At 43.4% G+C, this 22,342-nt stretch overlaps 1 protein-coding gene across 1 annotated transcript; it reads left to right on the forward strand.

The window, feature by feature from the left end:
- Positions 1–6,580: 6,580 nt before the first annotated feature.
- LOC123490268 (fucolectin-like) lies at positions 6,581–22,231 on the forward strand. The gene is made up of 6 exons (XM_045220341.1): positions 6,581–6,584; positions 6,752–7,031; positions 7,240–7,382; positions 8,144–8,235; positions 21,636–21,753; positions 22,068–22,231. The coding sequence occupies exons 1-6, from the start codon at positions 6,581–6,583 to the stop codon at positions 22,091–22,093; spliced, it is 663 nt and encodes a 220-aa protein (XP_045076276.1). The 3' UTR covers positions 22,094–22,231.
- The last annotated feature ends 111 nt before the right edge of the window (positions 22,232–22,342 follow it).

Consider the following 22,342-nt stretch of genomic DNA (forward strand, 5'->3'; position numbering starts at 1 on the left):
ACACACACACACAAACATACACACACACACACACAAACACAAACACACACACACACACACACACACACTCATGGGGTGGTGGGCTACGGACCAAATACACCTCACCTTACCTTCCCATTGTTTGGCTAATACAGGGTTGTATTCATAAGGCAACAAACGAAAGAAAACAGATTGAAGCAGGGAGTGAGGGAGTACCTGATCTTATCCAATAGCAAACAATAATTTTTATTTTCCATTGCAAAAAGTTGCTAAATGTTTTCTGTCGTGTGCCCTAATGAACATGACCTTGGCTAATGCTAACAAAAATATAGAAGTAAAGAAATGGAGGAGGTAAGGAGGAAAGTGAAGTTGAGAGCAGATTCAGCAATTTGGAGGAGAATGGAAATTAATAAAAAAAGCTTATTTATTGTTAAAATTGGAACCAAAGCATTTCGGCTTTTGGCCTTCCTCTGGGTTTTTGAACATTTACAATTAAGTATTTAATTCCCAACATATTCATACAGTTTCCAACAGATTCACACAGTTTCCAACAGAGTCAAACTGTTTCCAACAGAGTTGTTCTTGAATTATGGTAGCAATTGGGCATGGCATTTAGAAAAAAGGTTAACTTCATTTTTTAAAGATGTTTTGTTATTCTTCCAATTCTAAATCAATTAATATCATAGCTTAAAGACATTAAACATGTTTTACCATTATGATAACATTGTGCAACCAGCAGGAGTAGTAACACTCATGATGGTAACACCAATGAGACATTTTAGATTATTGAGGATTTTCTCAAATCAATCATCTAAAATTAATTTACTAGTGATGTGATTAATCTTTTTGCTCACAATGTTATTTCCAATTAATTTGACTAACACCAAGTGACGTTTTGGATTTAGACACACCAAATGATGAATGGAATCCAAAAATAGATGACATACTAAAAGAGTGTGATTAGCTAATAATTTTATTTAATATAGACCCCTCCCCCAATAACAGTTTGACACTAGAGAGAATGTTCAAGGTCCTTACATATATTTGTAATCAGTGATTTTAAGGCAGTAACACCAATGACGTAAAACCAAGATAAAAATAGGTGTTTTAATAGCCTTCTATGTTTTTATTGATCTACACAATATGATAAATACCTTCGTTTACTTTCTAGCATTCAGAAGAATAGATAGATATCTCTAAATCCCAGAAACATGTCACTACATCTCTACACATCCCCAGTGGAACAAGATGATTTGCTACTCCCCAGTAGTTTCTACAATGCATACAAATAGATGTTTTGCAGTATAAAAGACTTATGTATGTTTTCTTATTAAATAACCATATTATTTGTCATGTTTTTGTCATTTTAAAGAGTTTTTACATGGTGCCAGATTCAAGGAGTTATTATTCAAGCATTCAATTCAGCATTTACTGCCACAATTCAATAATGGCCCAACAGATTCATACAATTTCCATCAGATTAAAATAGTTCCCTACAGATTCATACAGTCAGTGATGATGAGACAGACAGAGACGGAAAATGTTTACGTTTTGTAACTATTTTTAATTAATTAATTAATTAATTATTTAGCAGACGCTCTTATCCAGAGCAATTAGGGTTAAGTGCCTTGCTCAAGGGCACATCGACAGATTTTTCACCTAGTCGGCTCGGAGATTAGAACCAGCGACCTTTCGGTTACTGGCACAACGCTCTTAACCACTAAGCTACCTGCCGCCCTAACTATTGACACCTCAGGGAGGGGATGAGGTTCTATGGATGACTGCTAACCAAATCCGCCCTTCAGACAACACCACACACATACATGCAAACATACACATGCAAAGACACACGCAAATACACGCGTGCACACACACACAGACCCAACACATACACACACAGGGTGGTGGGCTATGGACCACTGCTAACCAAATACACCTCACCTTTCCCTCCCCATGTTTGGCTAATACAGGGTTGTGTTTATAAGGCACCAAACAAAGAAAACAGATTGAAACAGGGAGTGAGGGGCTACCTGATCTTATCCAATAACAAACCCTCATTTTTGTTTTCCGTTGCAAAAAGTTACCAATTATTTTCTGTTGTTTGTCCTAATGAATATGACCCAGGTTTGCATTTCGTCCAGACAGAGAATAATAAGAGAGTGAGAAGAAGATCCATCACGCACACTGAGACAGAGGAGGGATTCAGCAGAGGACAAGATAGCCCTCTCAAACACAGGTATGTTTTTTTTATGTTTGGATATATTATTTTATTGTTCATAACCTTGGTTAATACTGTAAAAGATAATGATGATAATCAGTGCTTAATTTGGAAATCGGGAGAGGAAGTTCTGAGGTACCGGAACACTTGAGAGAGAAAATAAGTACCTTTATAATAAAGCATTGCATTCATATGATCGCATTTGCGTTGTGGCATAGAGCAGTAGAGTAGAGGCACTTACAGAAGTTTCACACATTGGGAACATTTTAGTAGCCAGGGTCCGGGGACAAACGCATTTCATGCAATTATACATCACTAGAGACTTTAGTATAATCTTTTTTAATACCACACAAATAATTGAAATGGCAGGCTACTTTGACAATGAGATCAATAAATACAACCTTACATTTTCGTCATTTAGCAGACGCTCTTATCCAGAGCGACTTACAGGTAGTGAGTGTATACATTTTCATACTGGCCCACGTGGGAATCGAACCCACAACCCTGGCGTTGCAAGCGCCATGCTCTACCAACTGAGCTACACAGGGCCTTACCTTGTCCTGAATCCATCAATAACCTAGGCCTAGGTGTGTGTAGGCTACAATGTGGGGAGGAAATAATAGTCCTAACAATGCTTTCCAGTTTCACTGACTCACCTAATGATGCGCAGCCCCCTCGCTGGTGATGGCCGATGCACTCGTGCCAAACGCCTATCTCTCTCTCTCTCTTTTGTAAATCAATATTTTGAAGTTGATCAAATATTTTGGTAGCCTACAGCATAGTCTTCTCTTTTCAGCAAGAGCCATTTGCTTTACAACCTTTGTTTTCCCTCGATTGTATTTGAAATATTGCGAAATCTCTTTTGTCTGCATGCAGTTTTTTCACTGACAGATTTGCTGCGTGTTTCCGACTGTGGGCTATTCCTTGTTACTGGGCTACAATCCACAGCTAGGCTATTTTTTAAAAGAAACTATTGATTCTCTTTGGCTAATTTATAGGCCTTCTCATGGTGTAGTAGGCTATTCTGAATGATTTCATTTATTTCTGAACAGACAGCAGTCAGACCCGTCGCCAGACCTCAGTCTTAAGGGGGGCATATGAAATGCATGGGAGGGCAGGGCACAATTATTATTAGCCTACAGTACGTATATTTAATAATACATTCCCTCAAGTGGGGGGGGCACAAGCATTTTGGGGGGGCGGGCCCGGCCCCCTATGGCCCGCCCATAGCGACGGGTGTGACAGCAGTAATTCTATAACTTTGTCAAATGTATTTCAATGTATCCGGGGTGCTGCAGTTCCTCCAGAACCCTTCACTGTGATTCTATAAGGAAATAAATGATGATGTGCAACGCTGGAGAGATGAGAGTTGCAGGCTCATGTCTATCAGAGCAGAGAGAGAGAGAGAGATCATAGAAAGTGAATCTCATTCTAGTTATGTGAAAGATACTAGCGCGCTTCTCACACAGCCACGGCCACGTGTTGGTCTCAAACATAGTGTCACGCCCTGGCTCTGGGGACTCTAGTATGTTGAGCCAGGGTGTGAGTTTTCATTTGTTTATGTTCTAGTTGTTGTAATTCTATGTTGGCCAGGGTGGCTCCCAATCGGAGACGGCTGTAGCTCGTTGTCTCTGATTGGGAGTCATACTTAGGTAGCCTTTTGGCATTCATTATTTGTGGTTTCTTGTTCATTTTGGTTTGTGTATGTAACCAGAGACATCACGTTTTCGTCAGTTATTTTGATCGTGTGATCAGTCTAATAAATACTATGTTCACTTTCAACGCTGCGCCTTGGTCCTCCTCATTAGACGATCGTGACAGAAGAAACCACCATAACAGGACCAAGCAGCGTGAAGAAGAGAGAGGATGGACTTGGGAGCAGTGGAGTAGGAGTCTCGACTGGGCCAAGCCAAGCGAAGAGGAGAGAGGTTGGACTTTGGAGCAGTGGGGGGGAGAGTCTGGCGAGAGGGATGGAGGCCTTGGCCACGGGTAGGCGTGAAGCCCATACATTTTTAGGGGGGCTAATGCCGTGGACGACGGGGCAGCAGGAGGCTGCCAGGTTACGGGAGTCACTGGTCACCAGGGGGAAGGAGGATGTAGAGGCACGGCGAGAGGTACTGGCGTGTGTTGCCAGTCCGGTCCGGCCTGTTCCTGATCCCCACGTAGGGCCAGTGGTGTGTGTTCCCAGTACGGTCCGGCCTGTTCCTGCTACTCCCACCAAGTCAGTGGTGCGTTTCGTCAGCCCGGCGCGGCCCGTTCCTGCTCCCCGCACCAAGTCAGTGGTGCGGCGTCGTCAGCCCGGTCCGGCCCATTCCTGCTCCCCGCACCAAGTCAGTGGTGCGGCGTCGTCAGCCCGGTCCGGCCCATTCCTGCTCCCCGCACCAAGTCAGTGGTGCTGCGTCGTCAGCCCGGTCCGGCCCATTCCTGCTCCCCGCACCAAGTCAGTGGTGCGGCGTGCGTCGGCCCGGTCCGGCCCATTCCTGCTCCCCGCACCAAGTCAGTGGTGCGCGTAGTCAGCCCGGTCCGGCCCATTCCTGCTCCCCCGCACCAAGTCAGTGGTGCGGCGTCGTCAGCCCGGTCCGGCCCATTCCTGCTCCCCGCACCAAGTCAGTGGTGTGCTTCGTCAGCCCAGTCCGGCCTGTCCCTGCTCCACGCACCAAGCCTACGGTGTGCGTCGTCAGCCTGGTAAGGCCCGTTCCTCCTCCACGCACCAAGCCAGGGGTGCGTGTCGTCAGTCCAGCACAACCCGTGCCTGGGTCATGTCCGGAGCCGGATCCGCCGCCGAGGCGGAGTGCCCACCCGGTCCCTCCCCTGTTGGATTGGTTGGCGCGGTCGGAGTCCGCGCCTTTGAGGGGGGGTACTGTCACGCCCTGGCTCTGGGGACTCTAGTATGTTGAGCCAGGGTGTGAGTTTTCATTTGTTTATGTTCTAGTTGTTGTAATTCTATGTTGGCCAGGGTGGCTCCCAATCGGAGACGGCTGTAGCTCGTTGTCTCTGATTGGGAGTCATACTTAGGTAGCCTTTTGGCATTCATTATTTGTGGTTTCTTGTTCATTTTGGTTTGTGTATGTAACCAGAGACATCACGTTTTCGTCAGTTATTTTGATCGTGTGATCAGTCTAATAAATACTATGTTCACTTTCAACGCTGCGCCTTGGTCCTCCCTCATTAGACGATCGTGACACATAGGTTACAATGTTGCGCAAACCATAAACCCGGGCCGGCCCAATCGAATTAAATCTTTGAATATTAGTCCCGGGCTGAAAATCTACTTTTTCACATAACTTTTTTTTTGTGGGGGCAGGAGAATTAACGAAGAGTCAACTCAAATGAACTTTGATCGCTTTTACTATAATTTTTACATTGCAAAAAGTGACAATTATTTGTCATGCCTCGAGAGGTACCGGATAGGTACAGGAACAAATAGGATCAGGAACAAAACAATCCATAATGGAGAGGTGACGGATCCTGTTTCGGCAGGATCCGGCTCAAATTAAGCACTGATGATAATATATAAGTAAGGAAATTGGTTATTATCACATGAATAAAAGCTTATTGTTGCTGTGGTATGTGTGGTAATGTCTAATGTTGAAAAGGAAAAGAATAGTAGATCCACATCCTATAACACATTGCAGGTGTTGGATATCCAGAAATAGATCATATTAATTAACTGATCATTAAAAGGGGATTTTTAAAAATGTCATTAATATTGACGGATGAACATGTTGCTGCATCCCAGATCCATGGAGTGGAGTCTGAGAGCTATCCCTGTCGCTGGTGAGAACTAACTACCTACAAGGGTAAGTGGTCCATTCCATTTCAATTCCAGTCAATTCAGAACGTAAACCAAATTCCAATTAACCTGATAATCTCTGAGAGATTCTTATGACATTGCGAGCAGTAAGATTTGAGTTCAATTTCCAAAAAGACAAGGCTTGTACCTTTCAAATGAACCACTCAGAATTTAAAAGATAATTTGAATTTCAGTGTACTCCCGAATTGACTGAAAATTGAAATTGAATTGACCCTTCCATCTAAAAGTCAGCTATCTCTAATGATCAGCATTACCCTATAGCACGTTACACAATTTGTCATATGATGTTATCAAAGTAAATTCACAATATCATTCATTATGACTAATTAATGATATTATTCATTCATAACATTATTGTTGTTTTACAGGGATTTTCCTACTCTTTCTGAAGGTCAGCGTACAGACAGGTAAATGCATTTTTAATAAAGCAGACAGACAGACTGACAAAAACAAACAACACAAAATCAACTAATCAATGAATTAAGTATCAGTATTGGCCACTTCGACAGATGCTAGGCCTAATAATAACTAATTCAGTTAATGTCCCAACTAAAGGTAACTAAGTGGGAATGTGTATATCTGAGGTGTATTCACTAGGAACCAAATGGAACAAAATGGACGAAATGGGGAGGGACTAACCTGAACTAACCTGCAAAATGTTTTCTGTTGCAAAATTAATTGCTACAGTGTGCACTAATGAATAAACCTCTGTATTATATCTGTCTCTGTCACTCAAACAGACAACTTGGCATTGAAAGGAGTGGCCACCCAGTCATCACTGAATGGGTATGGCAAGGCTCACAATGCCATTGATGGGAACAGAGAATCAAACTATCACAAAGGATCCTGCACCCACACTACACAGGAGACCAACCCCTGGTGGAGAGTGGACCTGCTGGATGTGTACAGAGTGACAGCTGTCACCATCACCAACAGAGGAGATGTTGTTCCTGAGAGGCTTGATGGTGCTGAGATCCATATTGGTAACTCACTGAAGAACAACGGCATCAACAACCCCAGGTGATACATAGACATCAGTACATTTTTATGTCCTGTCTTGAAGGTATTTGGATAAATTGGTCTTCATCCATGCTTCTGTAGCTATTCTGTGGCTATATATTTAACAGACTGATTGTATTCTCTGTGTTACATTGTAGAGTGTCCTCATTCCCTCTCATGTGCTCTCTCTCTCTCTCTCTCTCTCACACACACACACTCTCTCTCTCAGATGTGTTGTCATATCCCACATCCCAGCAGGAGAGACCCACACCTTCCAGTGTAAATATATGGAGGGTCGCTATGTTGTTGTGGTCATCCCTGGACAGAACAGGATTCTCACTCTGTGTGAGGTGGAAGTATATGGCATTCCAGGTAATCATCTGTAACTGTCTTCACTGTTCACATTCATCATCAAGTAAAGTTTACATAACGTTTACATAGTAGAACATCAATGTTCTGGAAGTAAAATTAATGTGCTTGCTGACAGCAACATCACTCTTGATTTCTGTCATATTCTTATTAGTGTGACTTGCTTCTGCAGTCACACTTTTAATGTTGTATTTATTTCTTATATAGAGATTGTAATTAACCTCTTATTTCAGACCCAGCCACCCCTATTTCCTCCAACCCTCCCACCACTACTATCTCCCCCCCTCCCCTCCACTCCCCCTCCCACCACTAATATTACCCATCTTCTAAACATGTCAAATGCAATAATAACTTTAATGAAGATAATTATTTTCCTATCGGACTTTGTTTTAGTGGAGGTTATACTTTTTCTTCCACAATTCATGTTCTTATATTGAATAGTTTTTCTGTGACTCAGTGGGAGATATTTTCACAATGCAAATTAGTACAAATCTGTGAAAGAAATACAGTAAAACTCATAATCTGTCATTTAATAAGACACTTTTTTCTTCAACAATGTGCGTTATAAAAATAACACTATTCATGCATTGCTCAGCTTACTAAACTTTAGTAAAACAATCACCTTTTTGTACAGCACATTGTTAAAGAAATATGTCAAATTAAGTCATACTGTCAAGTCCTAATGAGTTTTGTGGTATTCCTGGTATGTTTTTACAGAATTTTACTATTTTGCACCATAAAAAATGTTACCAAATGTATTTCAGCCCCCAAGTCAAAGAGAACGGTGGTGAGGATGAAGATCCAATCAGATGCTGATCTGACAGACCAGGCAGTCGGTGACCAGCTCCTACAGCAGGTGAGAGAGAGGGAGAGGGGGAAGGAGAGAGAAAGGTGGAGGGAGAGAGAAATAGAATGTGTCTTTGAATATGAAAATGTATGTGCGAGTGCTGTCCGTGTGATAAGAGAGAGAGAATTCTGAAAAACCATCCTCCGTGTACTACGTAAAACACCAAGTAATGGATGCAGAGCAGAATTAGGACAATTCCCGCTAATTATCAAAATCCAGAGAAGAGCAATTAAATTCTACAACCACCGAAAATAAGTAATTCTCAAACCTTCCATAAAAATAACCTCACCTACAGAGAGATGATCCTGGATAAGAGTCCCCTCTGCCAGTTGGTACGGGAACTCTGCTCACAAACAGACCCCACAGAGCCTCAGGACAGCAACACACAATTAGACCCAACCAAATCATGAGAAAACAAAAAGATAATGACTTGACACATTGGAAAGAATCAACAAAATAACTGAACAAACAGTTTTTTTTTATTTGGCCCTAAACAGAGAGTACACAGTAGCAGAACATCTGACCACTGTGTAGGGCTGATCCCATGACAGCTTTGCACACTCTTGGCATTCTCTCAACCAGCTTCAAAAGGTAGTCACCTGGAATGCATTTCAATTAACAGGTGTGCCTTCTTAAAAGTTAATTTGTGGACTTTATTTCCTTCATAATGAGTTTGAGACAATCAGTTGTGTTGTTACAAGGTAGGGGGGTATACAGAAGATTGCCCTATTTGGTAAAAGACCAAGTCCATATTATTGGGGCGGCAGGTAGCTTAGTGGTTAAGAGCATTGTACCGGTAACCGAAAGGTCACTGGTTCTAATTCCCGAGCCGACTAGGTGAAAAATCTGCCGATGTGCCCTTGAGCAAGGCACTTAACCCTAATTGCTCATGTAAGTCGCTCTGGATAAGAGCGTCTGCTAAATGACTAAAATGTAAATGTATGGCAAGAACAGCTCAAATAAGCAAAGAGAAACGACAGTCCATCATTACTTTAAAACATGAAGGTCAGTCAATACGGAAAATGTCAAGAACTTTGAAAGTTTCTTCAAGTGCAGTCGCAAAAAACGTCAAGCACTATGATGAAACTGGCTCTCATGAGGACCGTGACAAGAATGGAAGACCCAGAGATAACTCTGCTGCAGAGGATAAGTTCATTCGATTTACCAGCCTCAGAAATTGCAGCCCAAATAAATGCTTCACAGAGTTCAAATAACATACACATCTTAACATCAACTGTTCAGAGGGGACTGTTTGAATCAGGCCTTCATGGTCGAATTGCTGCAAAGAAACCTGTACAATGGCTGCCGTTTTATGGACTCTTAACCAACCGTGCTATTTTGTGTGTTTTTTCACATTGTTTGTAACTTATTTTGTAGATAATGTTGCTGCTACCGTCTCTTATGACCGAAAATAGCTTCTGGACATCAGAACAGCGATAACTCACCTTGAACTGGACAAATATTTTTCTTGAATGAGTGGGATGAGAGGGATTTGCTCCAGACACCCGACAGGGCCCTCATCCCCGTCATTCGCAGCAGAAAGAAAATAAGATATCACGGAAGGAGATCATGGTGCCTGGTCAGGAGCCGGCGACAAGTGGCTAATTTGCCTTTGCCATCGATACTATTGGCCAACTTACAATCGCTTGATAATAAAGTGGACGAACTACAAGCCTGTATATCCTACCAACGGGATATTAAAAACTGTAATATCTTATGTTTCACTGAGTCGTGGCTGAACGAAGACATTAATAACATACAGCTGGCGGGTTATACACTGTATCGGCAGGATAGAACAGCAGCCTCTGGTAAGACAAGGGGTGGCAGTCTATGTATATTTGTAAACAACAGCTGGTGCACGATATCTAAGGAAGTCTCTAGGTTTTGCTCGCCTGAGGTAGAGTATCTCATGATAAGCTGTAGACCACACTATCTACCAAGAGAGTTTTCATCTATATTCTTTGTAGCTGTCTATTTACCACCACAAACTAATGCAGGCACTAAGACCGCACTCAATGAACTGTATACGGCCATAAGCAAACAGGAAAACACACATCCAGAGGTGGCGCTCCTAGTGGCCGGGGACTTTAATGCAGGGGAAAATTAAATCCATTTTACCTCATTTCTACCAGCATGTTAAATGTGCAACCAGAGGGAAAAAAACTCTAGACCACCTTTACTCCACACACAGACACGCATACAAAGCTCTCCTTGCCCTCCATTTGGCAAATCTGATTCTATTCTCCTGATTCCTGCTAAAACTAAAAGTAAAAGCCAAAACTAAAGCAGGAAGCACCAGTGATTCGGTCAATAGAAAAGTGATCAGATGAAGCAGATGCTAAGCTACAGGACTGTTTTGCTAGCACAGACTGGAATATGTTCGGGATTCTTCCGATGGCATTGAGGAGTACACCACATCAGTCACTGCCTTCATCAATAAGTGCATCGATGACGTCGTCCCCACAGTGACTGTACGTACATACCCCAACCAGAAGCCATGGATTACAGGCAACATCCCCAATGAGCTAAAGGGTAGAGCTGACACTTTCAAGGAGCAGGACTCTAACCCAGATGCTTATAAGAAATCCCGCTATGCCCTCCGACGAACCATCAAACAGGTAAAGCGTCAATACAGGACTAAGAAGGAATCATACTACACCGACAAAGGGAAGCACAGCCGCGAGCTGCCCAGTGATTGAGCCTACCAGACGAGCTAAATTACTTATATGCTCACTTCGAGGCAAGTAACACTGAAACATGCATGAGAGCATCAGCTGTTCCGGACGACTGTGTGATCATGCTCTCCGTAGACGATGTGAGTAAGACCTTTAAACAGGTCAACATTCACAAGGCCGCAGAGTCAGATGGATTACTAGGACGTGTACTCGGGCATGCGCTGACCAACTGGCAAGGGGTGGCGGTCTAAACCTGGCACAATCCCTACTGTGAAGCATGGTGGTGGCAGCATCATGCTGTGGGGATGTTTTTCAGTGGCATGGACTGGGAGACTAGTCAGGATTGAGGGAAAGATGAACGGAGCAAAGTACAGGGGAGATCCTTGATGAAAACCTGCTCAGGACCTCAGACTGGGGCGAAGGTTCACCTTCCAACAGGACAACAAGCCTAAGCACACAGCCAAGACAAAGCAGGAGCCTGGACTTGAACCCAATCAAACATCTCTGGAGATACCTGAAAATAGCTGTGCAGTGACGCTCCCAATCCAACCTGGCAGGGCTTGAGAGGATCTGCAGAGAAGAATGGGAGAAACTCCCCAAATACGCCTGTGCCAAGCTTGTAGAGTCATACCCAAGAAGACGCGAGGCTGTAATTGCTGCCAAAGGAGCTTCAACAAAGTACTGAGTAAAGGGTCTGAATACTTATGTAAATGTGATATTTCAGTTTTTCTTTTCTATTTTGTAAAAATGTCTAAAAACTTGTTTTTGCTTTGTCGTTATGGGGTATTGTTTGTAGATTGATGAGGGGAAAAAAAACTATCCGAATGCATTGTACTTCAATACTTCTATAGTGTGCCAATCAATCATTCATTCGTTCATGTCATCACACAGCATACGAGTCATTCATGATTGAAATGCAATCAAGCATTTTAGTTTTAAAATAAAATAAAGCGAGCCTTGAACAATAAATAAACCGTTCCATTTCGGGAATTCCATTCACGACTGAATGCTAATGTTTTTTAGTCTTTGCTCTGATAAAGGCTTAGCAAAAATATACTTTACAACAGACTCTCTGGTACGGTTTTTTAGTGTTGTTTACATTGTTCCAAACGGTCAGCAAAATGATATTGTAATCGATACAGCGCCTCTTTGGCCCAAATAATAATATGCTGGCAGCTCCTTACCTTTTTCTTGATCTCCAGTATTTTCCACAACTAGTCACATTTATTCCACACATCTGACTTTCCTTTTACCTCCTGAGCAACCTGTTAAAATTCCCCCGTTTCGAGTTTATTTGTCACGTCCTCTGCATCCATTTTGCTGTCACATGTGTTACGGTGTTCAGAGTTTGTTATAACAAATGTATTGATGTGATATTATATGCTATGCTATAGGCACGGCCTGCCCGCTCATTAGGCAGGATTAGGAGGCCGCCTATGGCGGTAGATTGACGAGGGCAGCATTTTCTGAGCTAAACTGACCAAGACGCACCTGCAACAACATCACATAAAACCTCACATAATCCTGTCCAAAAACAATGACGATTTCTCTCAACCAGTGGCATATGGGCTTTTTAGGTGAGCGCTGATGCCACTCTTTGATAAGCAGTGCCCACTTTGTCAAAGGCAGGGGCGCAAAATATTTTGCTTGTCCATTCCCAGCGTGCCTTTCCAGGGTGCTGTTGGAGAGACGCATCTCTGTAGTGCTCCACCAACGTTCAGTCAAAAAAATATTCTAACATAAATCAAGTTGCAGATAAAGGATATGGTAGAAAGAGAATGTGGCCTTTTCTGTAGCCTACAGGATGGAGATAAAATGTATGACAATGTAATGACACGGACACTTTTTACATCATGCAGGGTTCTCTGATCAAATAGCATAACCTAAATGGCACTCAATCAAATAAAACATGTGCTGTCATGTTAAATTAACAAAGCAACATATCCTAAAAACAGGACAGGTCAAAGTAAAATGGACAATCACAATTGTTGTCCAGGAGTTTCACCCCATTTCACCCCAATTTTTTGACAAGCTGATCATAGCGAAAAAGAAAATACTTCTGCATTAGCCACACGATAACATTTACATTTTAGTCATTTAGCAGACGCTCTTATCCAGAGCGACTTTCAGGAGCTATTAGGGTTAAGTGCCTTGCTCAAGGGCACATCGACAGATTTTTCACCTAGTTGGCTCAGGGATTAGAACCAGCGACCTTTCGGTTACTGGTACAACGCTCTTAACCACTAAGCTACCTGCCGCCAACTCCTGATAAAGTTGGGTAGCTGACTTTCAGAGCTTGGTCACATGAATTAGGACTAATAAAGCCTATGCAATGGCCTGTTTTAAAAAGGTGAGTCTACCACATGGATGGGCATTCATACAATTCCATTGCAGGCGGACATGGTAGGCTTCACCCTAGTAAGCACAAGCCGCCATCTTTGGACGTATTTTTGGGGTTCTGTCTGGGAGTCGTTTTTTGTGTTTTACAAATGGTAGGCTTACCACATAGATGGGCATTAATAACATTCCATTTCAGGCAACACTGTAGGCTACACCTCAGTAAGCACTGACCGATGTCTTTTTTTGTTGCAGTTCCGGACCGGCCTTGATTTCCATATCCACTGACATAGATTTTTGGTCCATTTTGTCCGGTCTGCAATAGCCTTGATTTGGTCCAAACATAGACATCTATAAATAACTTATTTTCAACTTTTATTCAGATCCAGAAATTAGCCTGATTTCAACATCAGAAAAAAATTATAATGTCAACGTCTGTAAAATACGTATTTTCAACATCATAAAATAAGTATTTTCACCTTTCATTCAGAATCTAAATTGAACCTAACTTCAAAGTCTTGGAAATACGTATTTTCAACATAATTTTGCTTACTGGGACAATTCTAGTCTCGCATATGGTGGCAGAACCGCAAAGGCCGGCCCTGGCTCTGTTGTGCCCTATTCGGACGGGATTAGCATTACTGGGGGAGGTCGGGTAATGTAATTAAGTGAATGAGCACAAAACACCACATCTGTCATTTTAGCCCTGTCCGAATCAGCCATGTCATTGTACATGGCAGGAGAGTAGCAATTCCAGCCAGAAAAACCTACTGTTTTTTTTTTTTTTAACTCCAATGTTCTGTGACAATATTAGTCACATGCGAATCGGCATCCCTGTGTTTTGAGAGAAATGTCAGGTGTTGCAATAACTGATTCGATAAATTGAACTAAGTGCTGCGCATCAGCTATATATGAATGGCCTACATGTAGCCTAGCAACTTTCACAGTGAATGCTTTGGTTTATATGTTTTCTGCATATGAATGGAATATTGTGAAATGCATCAGTAAAAAATATTGAGCCTATTTAATGCAACCCTTGCTGTTAACAGATTGCAAAGCAGCCGCAAACAACTGACCTAAACGTTTGGAAATGACAAGTTAACTTTTCTCATCCATAGCCTGAAAAGGCATCGCAACTGCAATTGCACTGTTTAGCTCACACCTGAAGGCTGGTGGGCATTTAGGACATATTGCAGATCACTAACATATCCTAATGATTATGATCACACTTCCTCAATTTAAATATTATGGCGACACTATAGAAAATATGGTTTGGTTAAGCAATGAGGGGGTTATTATATGGCCAATATACCACAGCTAAGGGATGTTCTTAGGCAAGACGCAACCTGGTGCCTTATTGCTATTATAAACTGGTTACCAATATAATTATAGCGGTAAAATAAATGTTTTGTCATACCCCTGGTATACGGTCTGATATACCAAGGCTGTCAGCCAATCAGCATTCAGAACTCAAACCACCCAGTTTATAATATGGTTTATACAACAGATGTGTCTAATGCTGATTGGTTAAAACCGCATTCCAGCCGCTGTCTATTTCACAAGTTATCACTGGCTAAATCTATTATGTTAAAATGCCTATTTACTCTGTTCCATCTGACTGCGCAATCCTCATCAAATCTTATTTGCCACTTGCAAATAGTCCGGGTAGCCATGATTAGCTGTTCAGGAGTCTTATGGCTTGGGGGTAGAAGCTGTTAAGAAGCCGTTTGGACCTAGACTTGGCGCTCCGGTACTGCTTGCCGTGTGGTAGCAGAGGGAACAGTCTATGACTAGGGTGGCTGGAGTCTTTGACAATTTTGAGGGCCTTCCTCTGACACCGCCTGGTATAGAGGTCGTGGATGGCAGGAAGCTTGGCCCCAGTGATGTACTGGGCCGTACCACTACCCTCTGTAATGCCTTGCGGTTGGAGGCCGAGCAGTTGCCATACCAGGCGGTGATGCAACCAGTCAGGATGGTGCAGCTGTATAACCTTTTGAGGATCTGAGGACCCATGCCAGATCTTTTCAGTCTCCTGAGGGGGAATAGGTTTTGTCGGGCCCTCTTTACGACTGTCTTGGTGTGTTTGGACCATGATAATTTGTTGGTGATGTGGACACCAAGGAACTTGAAGCTCTCAACCTGTTCCACTACAGCCCCGTTGATGAGAATGGGGGGCGTGCTCAGTCCTGTCTTTTTTTTCATGTAGTCCACAATCATCACCTCTGTCTTGATCACGTTGAGGGAGAGGTTGTTGTCCTGGCACCACACAGCCAGGTCTCTGACCTCCTCCTTATAGGCTGTCTCATCGTTGTCGGTGATCAGGCCTACCACTGTTGTGTCATCGGCAAACTTAATGATGGTGTTGGAGTCGTGCCTGGCCACGCAGTCATGGGTGAACAGGGGAGTACAGGAGGGGACTGAGCACGCACCACTGAGGGGCCCCCGTGTTGAAGATCAGCGTGGCAGATGTGTTGTTACCTACCCTTACCACCGGGGGGCGGCCTGTCAGGAAGTCCAGGATCCAGTTGCATAGGGAGGTGTTTAGTCCCAGGGTCTTTAGCTTAGTGATGAGCTTTGAGGGCACTATGGTGTTGAACGCTGAGCTGTAGTCAATGAATAACTTTGTCACGTAGGTGTTACTCTTGTCCAGGTGGGAAAGGGCAGAGTGTAGTGCAATAGAGATTGCATCATCTGTGGATCTGTTGGGGCGGTATGCAAATTTAGTGGGTCTAGTTTTTCTGGGGTAATGGTGTTTATGTGAGCCATGACCTGCCTTTCAAAGCACTTCATGGCTACAGACGTGAGTGCTACGGGTCGGTAGTCATTTAGGCAGGTTATCTTAGTGTTCTTGGGCACAGGAATTATGGTGGTCTGCTTGAATTATGTTGGTATTACAGACTTAGTCAGGGACATGTTGAAAATGTCAGTGAAGACACTTACCAGTTGGTAAGCACATCCTCAGAGTACACGTCCTACTCCATCTGTCTGGCCCTTGACCTGCTTAAAAGTCTTACTAACATCGGCTATGGAGAGTGGGATCACATAGTCATCCGGAACAGCTGATGCTCTCATGCATGCATGTTGCTTGCCTCGAAGCGAGCATAGAAGTGATTTAGCTCGTCTGGTAGGCTTGTGTCACTGGGCAGCTCGCGGCTGTGCTTCCCTTTGTAGTCTGTAATAGTTTGCAAGACCTGCCATATCCGACTAGTGTCGGAGCCGGTGTAGTACGATTAAATCTTAGTCCTGTATTGACTCTTTGCCTGTTTGATGGTTCATCAGAGGGCATATTGGGATTTCTTATAAGCGTCTGGGTTAGAGTCCCGCTCCTTGAAAGCTGCAGCTCTACCCTTTAGCTCAGTGCAGATGTTGCCTATCATCCATGGCTTCAGGTTGGGGTATGTACGTACAGTCACTGTGGGGACAACGTCATCGATGCACTTATTGATGAAGGCAGTGACTGATGTAGTGTACTCCTCAATGCAATCGGAAGAATCCAGGAACACATTCCAGTCTGTGCTAGCAAAACAGTCCTGTAGCTTAGCATCTGCGTCATCTGACCACTTCCTTATTAACCAAGTCACTGGTGCTTTCTGCTTTAGTTTTTGCTTATAAGCAGGAATCAGGAGGATAGAATTATGGTCAGATTTGCCAAATGGAAAGCGAGGGAGAGCTTTGTACGCATCTCTGTGTGTGGAGTAAAGGTGCTGTAGAGTTTTTTTTCCTCTGGTTGCACATTTAACATGCTGGTAGAAATTAGGTAGGACCCAGCCAAGCAATTTCTAAACTTGATCTCCACTATAAAAAGCATCTACACATTATCTGACATTTAGTTTTCAACAGCAGAGATTTGTATAAACCTTTGTCTGTCTTTCCGACATTTGTAACATTGTTTCAATATTCAAATTCGATCTCCAGCTGTCCCATAGTAATGAACATGTCGGGAGTCAGGACGAAATGGACTGACAGGCAGCGTTTCTCAACAAGTCGAAATCATGAATCAGCTGAGCACATTTTCTATGCCAGGAGAAATCGCACCTCATTAGCTCATTGTTATAGATGTATCCAAATAAATGTCACTAGAAAACAGCTTAAACAAATGCAACTACTTTGCTGTTATTCTGGCTGCATTCTGGCTAATTTCCTGATTATGATCTTGTCTCATTGCTGCAACTACCCAACGGGCTCGGGAGAGGTGAAGGTCGAGTCGCCTGCCACGCCACGCATCTTAACATCCGCTCGCTTAACCCGGAAGCCAGCTGCACCAATGTGTCGGAGGAAACACTGTTCAACTGATGACCGAAGTAAGCCTGCAGGCGCACGGCCCGCCACAAGGAGTCGCTAGAGCGCGATGAGCCAAGTAAAGCCCCCCCGGCCAAACCATCCCCTAACCCGGACGAAGCTGGGCCAATTGTGCGCTGCCCTATGGGACTCCCAGTCATGGCCGGTTGTAACATAGCCTGGGATCGATCCCCAGGCTGTAGTAATGCCGCAACACTGCAATTCAGTGCCTTAGACCGCTGCGCCACTCGGGAGGACCCTGGTAGCACTTTTTTACGTGACCGTAAGTTAGACGTAGTTTGCTAGCTAGCAAGCAAGGGATAAGAACCTTGCGAGCTAGTATGCGTATAAGCTTCGTCTCGGGCCTAACAACACCCGTGCCAATATATCTTCCAAACACTGGCTTCTCGGGCATTATCACTTAATTGGAAACTTGGGAACCAAGCTTGAGTTATCAGTGTAGCCCTATCACCTGGAGATGTTGAAATACTGTATCTTCATGCCTAGAATAAAAACCTCCTGGCTTCCTTCATAGCTATCAATTTGTTGGGAAAAAAAATAAAGAATTACAGGGGGCAGTTTGGAAAAAACTAATACCATCCGAATCGTCCTCTGGAATAACGGACATTCTGGAGTAATAATGCTATAACCAACGTTCTCTAGTAATACTAGTCCCATGCGAATAGGTATTTGGTCACGTGCATTCGCCGCATACATGTGTCACGTAAAGAGAGCAAGGTTTGAAGGAATGGGGAATATTTTTCCTAAACAAATGAGGGACCTCGGTAACAAAACGTTTCAATCAGAAACGGCTGTAATTATGTTGCAGCTTCAGCAACACGGACAGCGCGATTAACACTTTGATGTTCTGCGGTGGTCACTGCAGCAGGGAGGAGAGTGAGACAACAGCTGCTAGTCACAGTCACTCGCTGTCTTTTGTTAATTTTAACACAGCGCAGAAAGTCTGAGCATGGCCCCGCACAATCAAATAAATTGCTGGTCGGACTCCCTCTAGTCAATTGTGTGTCTTAATTATTTAATTAAACCTTGTGCTTAAAGCACCAGACAAGCTCAGTGAATAAAGTTGATTTGATTAAAACACATAGAATGTGTCAATATATGGAAAAATAAAAGTAACTTACTTTGAAAAGAACAGACGACTCTTGGTCGACCAAGATTTGTTTTTGTCGGGGGACAGCCCTACCACTGTGACCACTGTAATTGAACCAAAATCAAGAAAATCCTTGTCTATGTACAGATCGGGTGAGCATAGCTTTACTATTGAGAGAGGCCGCCATCAGCAGACCTGGCTCTCAAAAGAAGACAGGCTATGTACCCACTGCCCACAAAATGAGTTGGAAACCAAACTGCACTTCCTAAACGACTGTCAACTGTATGACCATATCAGAGACAAATATTTCCCTAAGATTAAGCTAAGCTACAGGACTGTTTTGCTAGCACAGACTGGAACATGTTCGGGATTCTTCAGATAGCATTGAGGAGTACACCACATCAGTCACTGGCTTCATCAATAAGTGCATCGATGATGTCGTCCCCACAGTGACTGTACGTACATACCCCAACCAGAAGCCATGGATTACAGGAAACATTCACACTGAGCTAAAGGGTAGAGCTGCCGCTTTCAAGGAGCGGGACTCTAACCCGGACGCTTATAAGAAATCCCGCTATGCCCTCAGACAAACCATCAAACAGGCAAAGAGTCAATACAGGACTAAGATTTAATCGTACTACACCGGCTCTGACGCTCGTCCGATGTGGCAGGGCTTGAAAACTATTACAGACTACAAAGGGAAGCACAGCCGCGAGCTGCCCAGTGACACAAGACTTCCAGACGAGCTAAACCACTTCTATGCTCGCTTCGAGGCAAACAACACTGAAGCATGCATGATAACACCAGCTGTTCCGGATGACTATGTGATCACGCACTCCGTAGCTGATGTGAGTAAGACTTTTAAGCAGGTCAATATTCACAAGGCCGCAGGGCTAGACGGATTACCAGGACGTGTACTCCGAGCATGTGCTGACCAACTGGCAAGTGTCTTCACTGACATTTTCAACATGTCCCTGACTGAGTCTGTAATACCAACGTGTTTCAAGCAGACCACCATAGTCCCCATGCCCAAGGACTCTAAGGTAACCTGCCTAAATGACTACCGACCCGTAGCACTGACGTCTGTAGCCATGAAGTGCTTTGAAAGGCTGGTCATGGCTCACATCAACACCATTATCCCAGAAACCCTAGACCCACTCCAATTTGCATACCGCCCCAACAGATCCACAGATGATGCAATCTCTATTGCACTCCACACTGCCCTTTTCCACCTGGACAAGAGGAACACCTACGTGAGAATGCTATTCATTGACTACAGCTCAGCATTCAACACCATAGTGCCCTCAAAGCTCATCACTAAGCTAAGGATCCTGGGACTAAACACCTCCCTCTGCAATTGGATCCTGGACTTCCTGACGGGCCGCCCCCCGGTGGTAAGGGTAGTTAACAACACATCTGCCACACTGATCTTCAACACGGGGGCCCCTCAGGGGTGCGTGCTGTGTCCCCTACTGTACTCCCTGTTCACCCATGACTGCATGGCCAGGCACGACTCCAACACCATCATTAAGTTTGCCGACGACACAACAGTGGTAGGCCTGATCACCCGACAACGATGAGACAGCCTATAGGGGAGGAGGTCAGAGACCTGGCCGTGTGGTGCCAGGATAACAACCTCTCCCTCAACGTGACCAAGACAAAGGAGATGATTGTGGACTACAGGAAAAAAAAGAGGACTGAGCACGCCCCCATTCTCATCGAAGGGGCTGTAGTGGAACAGGTTGAGAGCTTCAAGTTCCTTGGTGTCCACATCACCAACAAACTATCATGGTCCAAACACACCAAGACAGTTGTGAAGAGGGCACGACAAAGCCTATTCCCCCTCAGGAGACTGAAAAGATTTGGCATGGGTTCTCAGATCCTAAAAAAATTATACAGCTGCACCATCGAGATAATCCTGACTGGTTGCATCACCGCCTGGTATGGCAACAGCTTGGCCTCCGAACGCAAGGCACTACAGAGGGTAGTGCGTACGGCCCAGTACATCACTGGGGCCAAGATTCCTGCCATCCAGGACCTCTATACCAGGCGGTGTCAGAGGAAGGCCCTCAAAAAATTGTCAAAGACTCCAGCCACCCTAGTCATAGACTGTTCTCTCTGCTACCGCACGGCAAGCGGTACCGGAGTTCCAAGTCTAGGTCCAAAAGACTTCTTAACAGCTTCTACCCCCAAGCCATAAGACTCCTGAACAGCTAATCATGGCTACCTGGACTATTTGCACTGCCCCCCCACCCCATCCTTTTGACGCTGCTGCTACTCTGTTAATTATTTATGCATAGTCACTTTAACTCTACCCACATGTACATATTACTTCAACTACCTCAACTAGCCGGTGCCCCCGCACATTGACTCTGCACCGGTACCCCCCTGTATATATAGCCTCCCTACTGTTATTTTATTTTACTTCTGCTCTTTTTTTTCTCAACACTTTTTTGTTGTTGTTTTATTTTACTTTTTTATAAAAAATAAATGCACTGTTGGTTAAGGGCTGTAAGTAAGCATTTCACTGTAATGTCTACACCTGTTATATTCGGCGCATGTGGCCAATAAAATTTGATTTGATTTGATTTGATTACACAGGCCCACAAAGAATTTGAAAACAAATCCAACCTTGATAAACTCCCATATCTATTAGTTGAAATACCACAGTGTGCCACCACAGCAGCAATATTTGTGACCTGTTGCCACAAGAAAAGGGCAACCAGTGACCGAACAAACACCATTGTAAATACAACCTATATTTGTCTATTTATTTTCCCTTTCATATTTAAACTATTTGCACAATATGTTACAACACTGTACATTGCCAATAGTATAGCATTTGAAATGTCTATATTTTAATACTTTTATGAGTGTGATGTTTACTGTTTATTTTTTGTTTCCCTTTTGTTTGTCTATTTCACTTACTTTGGCAATGTTAACATATGTTTCCCATGGAAAGAGAGCGAGCGAGAGAGAATAATCTAACCTCTTGTGCTTTAATTTAGCTGCATGTAGAGCTCATGAAGCAGGGTGTGTCTGACATTCAACTGCGCTGGAGGACTCAACCAGATGGACAGATTTTCCACCGTGAGGAAGAAGAGGAGGGTGGAACCACTCAGACAGGTAACAACAAGCATATTACAGACCGTTTTCCTTATTGCAACAGACAGGCATTGAAAACATTGTACTTTTATCAGAGTTGGGGTCAATTCCATTTCAGGAAATAAACACATTTTTATTACAATTTTCCTCAATGTATTTCAATGATGAAAATGTGGAAGTGGAAAATCAGTTTACATCCTGAATTGACTCAATTGAAATGGAATTATCCCTAACTCTGGGTCTTATTACCGTGTTTCCAAGTTGTTATTGTAGCGTGTGTTAGCGAGTGATATCTCAATTAGTACCTGAAAGAGTTTCTGTCATTTATTTTCCAGGTGTCTGTGGAACTGAAGGGGGCTAGCCTGGTGAGAGAATCCAAGGAGACAAAATAGTTTTAACATTGGACTGTTTTGATGACATAATCTATCTACCGTAAAACTTCAATTAAACACAGTCTCAAATACACACCTGTTTCAAATAAACTCAAGGTCTAAATGAATTGTTTACGAGGTTACCATGAATTGTTTTGGAGGTTTAATGTTTGATTTGTTACATTAAATAATTCAGTAATGACTCTAAGAAATTATGGCAATCTTCCATTTTTATTGCC

The sequence above is a fragment of the Coregonus clupeaformis genome, unplaced genomic scaffold (genome assembly GCF_020615455.1).
Source record: "Coregonus clupeaformis isolate EN_2021a unplaced genomic scaffold, ASM2061545v1 scaf3602, whole genome shotgun sequence".
Lineage (NCBI taxonomy): Eukaryota > Metazoa > Chordata > Actinopteri > Salmoniformes > Salmonidae > Coregonus > Coregonus clupeaformis.

Bases quoted from the DNA above. Each gene is read 5' to 3' on its own strand.
- LOC123490268 (XM_045220341.1), top strand. The intron at 7,032-7,239 runs GTGATACATAGA...TCTCTCTCTCAG, and splicing joins AACGGCATCAACAACCCCAG to ATGTGTTGTCATATCCCACA. The intron at 7,383-8,143 runs GTAATCATCTGT...AATGTATTTCAG, and splicing joins GGAAGTATATGGCATTCCAG to CCCCCAAGTCAAAGAGAACG.